This window comes from Elephantulus edwardii, unplaced genomic scaffold, assembly GCF_000299155.1.
Source record: "Elephantulus edwardii isolate Elephantulus edwardi_28Jun2011 unplaced genomic scaffold, EleEdw1.0 scaffold00011, whole genome shotgun sequence".
In the NCBI taxonomy this organism is placed as follows: domain Eukaryota; kingdom Metazoa; phylum Chordata; class Mammalia; order Macroscelidea; family Macroscelididae; genus Elephantulus; species Elephantulus edwardii.
Window position 1 is genome coordinate 20,077,420 of NW_006399761.1, and position 4,037 is coordinate 20,081,456.

At 59.3% G+C, this 4,037-nt stretch overlaps 1 protein-coding gene across 5 annotated transcripts in view; it reads right to left on the reverse strand.

The window, feature by feature from the left end:
* Nucleotides 1–3,997, reverse strand: part of BCL11A (B-cell CLL/lymphoma 11A (zinc finger protein)) — a 125,221-nt gene extending 121,224 nt beyond the window's left edge. For 2 of the 5 annotated variants that reach the window (XM_006880942.1, XM_006880941.1), the window contains exon 1: nt 3,741–3,997. In XM_006880942.1, coding sequence (XP_006881004.1) covers nt 3,741–3,795 — 55 coding nt within the window. In that variant the 5' untranslated portion in view covers nt 3,796–3,997. The remainder of the gene's footprint in view (nt 1–3,740) is intronic. The other 3 variants (XM_006880940.1, XM_006880939.1, XM_006880938.1) reach the window with 3 other exon arrangements.
* Between the last annotated feature and the right edge of the window lie 40 nt (nt 3,998–4,037).

Sequence of the window (4,037 nt, forward strand, 5' to 3'; positions counted from 1 at the left end):
CGGCTTCGCCGCGGGTCCAGCCGGGCCGCCGGCCGCTGCGTCCCCGAGCCACCAGTGGGTGTAAAGGGGAAGTGAGGTTTAGGGGCGGGGGGGTGGTGGTGGTGTGAATGAAAAACACCAAACACTCGGCTTGTGAACGCGGGGCCGTCTACGATGCACAGAACGCACGCAACTCCCAAGCAGAGCCCCCAAATGCATTCCGCGTCTGCACGCTCACACTTTCTACTTTGGAGGGAGAGCTCTCTGCCCGAGCGACCCCCGAGCCCCCCACGATCCGCGCGGCCGGCGGTGAGCGGGGCGGCGGCGGCGGCGGCGGCTGCGGTTATTTATTATTAATGACGCTGCTTGCTGGCATCATTATGATGATAACTATTACTATTGTTGTGATTTTGGGCTCCGAGGCTAAAACTGCTGGGGGCACGGGGGAGGGGGAGGGGTGGCTCCGGCAGCCGGGCCGCCGGAGCGGGCTGATCGCGGGGTCAGGGCCTCGCACTGGGTGGAGGGGATGGAAGAAGTGAACCTGGAGACCAACAGCAAACTTGCCATCTCCACTCCACCTTCTTCAGCTTGGCTGAGAAGCCCAGAGTGCACAATCGCCTTCTCTACCCCCTCCCCAACAACCACCACCAAGAAAGGGGGGGGGGGGCAACAAAAAGCTCTCCCGGAAAGAAAACGGAATCTGCACCCCTCTCCACGCCTGGAGCGCGCCTGGCTCCACGGCTGGCGCAGGGGGATGTCGGCGCGAGAGCTTTTCTGGGGCCCTGGCCAGGAGCATTTTTAAAGTCAAAATGAAGAACAAAGACATAAGGGGTGATGGGATGGGGAAGAAAGGGAATTCTGCCTAACCGTCCGTGCCCCCCACCCCCACCCTCGCCAAGCGCGTCCCCCTCCAGCCGGGAGAGACGCAGAGTAGGGGGTGGGGGAGGCTCTGGTACAGGTTCAAGTTCGCTGAGCTTTCTTGATCTTGTTCTGCCTCCTAGCGACCGAATGGTTCACTTAGCCAAAGACAAGGAGGATGGGGGGGGGGGGGGCGTCCTGAGGACCGAGACGGCCCCCGCCCTTTCTGCGCACCCAGTAAATGGGAGGAGTGACCCACCCCCACCCAGCTGGTCCCTTATCCTAGTGCCTGCACTGGGACGAGGGGAGCGAGGAGGGCAGGCTTTCCCCCGTCCCTCCCCCCACCAGCCAGGAGTGTCCAGAGGTAGACCAGGGGGCTGTGGAGGAGCTAAGGCTGCACGCCCAAGTCAGTCCTTCGAGCCCCAGTGCAACCTTCCAAAGAAGGGCCCAGCTAGCCCGAGTCGTGCGCACTCTGCCCTGCCTTCCCGCCCGTACCTGGCCGGGCTGTAACTTCACACCGCCGCGCGCCGCGTCTGCTCCGCATCCGGCGCAGCTGGGGGAGTGGGGGGCGGGGGAGAGAGGCGAGGGAGGGATGCGCGGAGGTGGGGAGAGGGAGGGCCCGGCAACGTGCCTGGGCTGGAGGGAGGGGGAAAAACAGGGGAGCTTCCCAAGTGTATGACAAGTTTCAGGGCCCAGTGAAAAACGCAATTCCCTGGGCCCGTCCTCACCCCATTAAACACACACACACACAGAGAGAAGTGGGTATAAGAAGCCCTTTACAAAACGCATCCAAAATTAAAACGAGGGTCAGGCATAGGGGGAGGGAACTGGCCGTCTCGTGCCTTTTTCCCCCCTCCTGCCAAACTTTCTAAAGTATCCATTGCTTTCCTTTAGAGGCGCACTCAGTCAAGATCCCCCACCCCTTTAGAAGACTCTGGAGGACCCCAAATCAAGTCAGGCTAGAAAACAGGGTTAGAACCCAAGGTCCCAGAATAGAGGCCCCAAAAGGTATATTGCAACACATGTTTCTCCCCAAGCCGCCCCCACCCTACCTTACTCCTCCCCACCTCACCCCAGGCCTGGCCTGGCCACGCTCCAGTGCAGAATGCTGCTTGGCCAGACAAGGGGGAGAGGGGTGCAGAGAAAGCACGTGGTGACCTCCACCCCGTCCCGCTGCCACAGAGAACAGTGGACAGGAGACCTTCGAGAGGTCGGAGGAGGGCAGGGGGCGCACCAAGAAACGTGGCTCTAGGGGGTTGTTGTGTTTTTGTGGGGGGTTTTTGCAAAATAAAAATGCATTTTGCAAAGCAGAGTTTCTCCCCAGCCGGTTCCGCAGGCAGGGAAGCTAAGAGGAGAGGTGGGCATTGTGCTAGGGACGAGTAGGGCTCAGGGCTCGGCTGGCGCAGACCCGGCGTGGCCTGCCACCGTGCCCGGAGGGCGAGCGCCTGGTGGGCTCTCCCCGGCGGGGCGGGGGCGCGGCGAGGCCCAGCCAGGCCCGGACGAGGCCAGGCCGCCGCCGCCGCCCGCTCCTCCTCGGCCGCGGCGCAGCGCTCGGTCCTCTGTTTGTTGGCAGGAGGCTCCCGCACACGCGGTGCTTGTAAACATTCAGACACGAGATTTTTCCCAATCAAAATCCACTTCCACTTTTTTTGAAAATCTTCCAAAAAATAGTAAGAGGAGGGAGTTGCTCGCTCCCTCTCAGTGCCGCCGGCGCTCTAAGTTTGCAACTGAAGGGGTTTCGGGGAGGGGGGGGGCGACTGTAATTTTTTTTTCTCGGTTGGAGACGGTGAGATTTTTGCAGGGGGGGGTGGTTGGGGGAGGCAAAGTGGAGAGGGCTGCAGGAACGGGCAGCTGGGGCGCTGGGGTTCTGCTTTTCTGGGCAAGAAATTTTATGTTCTCTTGCCTCGTTTTCTTTGATTTCCCTTCTCTCTCTTTCTCTCTCCTTTCCTGTATTTTGCACGGCTCTCGCCGGCCTCCAAGGCTGCCCGGGCGGGAGGGGAGGGCAGCGGCGACCCCGGCGGCGGCCCCGGGCGCCCGCCCTCCCTCGGCCGCGCGCCCCCGGCCGCCTCCTCCCTCGGCCCCTGCCCCTGCCCTTCGGCAGCCGCGGCGGCGCGAGGAGCCGGCACAAAAGGCAGCGGGACAAACACCCACCTCGGGCCGGAACAAAAGGCGGCAGCGCCAGGCGCGTCCCTCAGTCCTTCCCGGTTCCCCGGCCCCGCGCCGCTTGGGCCACCCGGCCGACTCCGGGACCACCGGGGCCCACTCCCACAGTCCCACTTTCTCGCTATTGTGGGGAAGACCACTTCTCCCCCCGAACACCCCAACCCGACACACACTTGACCGTGAGCGCGCTGGCGTCCGAGGACTAGTCTTACCTCTTTTTCTCTCGGGGAATTGTTTTTTCTTAAGCTTGGGCTCCCCACCCCCCCATTTTCTTTACGCGAGTGGAAGCAGCCCTCCTTTCCCCCCAACTCCCTCCTGCAGGTTTGCAAGTGAGTTGTTCGCATCCTTAGCATTGTTCATTATTTTGCAAAACTGGGGAGTGAGGGGGGTGGGGGCGGGAATCCTTGCATTCCTTTTCGAAAAGAGAAAAGCAGCGCAAAGGAGGTAAGAGGGGGAGTCTTTTTTTTTTTAATTAAAAAATTTAAATCATGAATGTTATCCCAAAAAAGTGCACCTATGGCTAAAGGTGCGAGGTGGAATGAGGTTTCTTTTTTTTCTCTCTCTCTTTTTCTTTAATCTCTTCTCAACCTGGTCTCTCGGAGGTTTTCCTCTTGAAAAATAAAATTAAAAAAAAAAACAGATGCATGCACACACCCCTCTTGCCCCCCTCACTCTCGCTGCTCGTCCTCCGCGCTCTCGTGATTATTAATAATTATTATTACTATTATTGGGTTACTTACGCGAGAATTCCCGTTTGCTTAAGTGCTGGGGTTTGCCTTGCTTGCGACGAGACATGGTGGGCTGCGGGGCGGGCGGCGGCGGCGGCGGCGGCGGGAGGACGACGGCTCGGTTCACATCGGGAGAGCCGGGTTAGAAAGAAGGAGACTCCAGAGAAAATATCTTCATCAGTGCCTTTTGACATCCAAAATAAATTAGAAATAATACAAAGATGGCGCAGGGAAGATGAATTGTGGGAGAGCCGTCATGGCTTTTTTTTTTTTTTTTTTTTTGAAGACGGCAAAAGAGATAAGCAACTG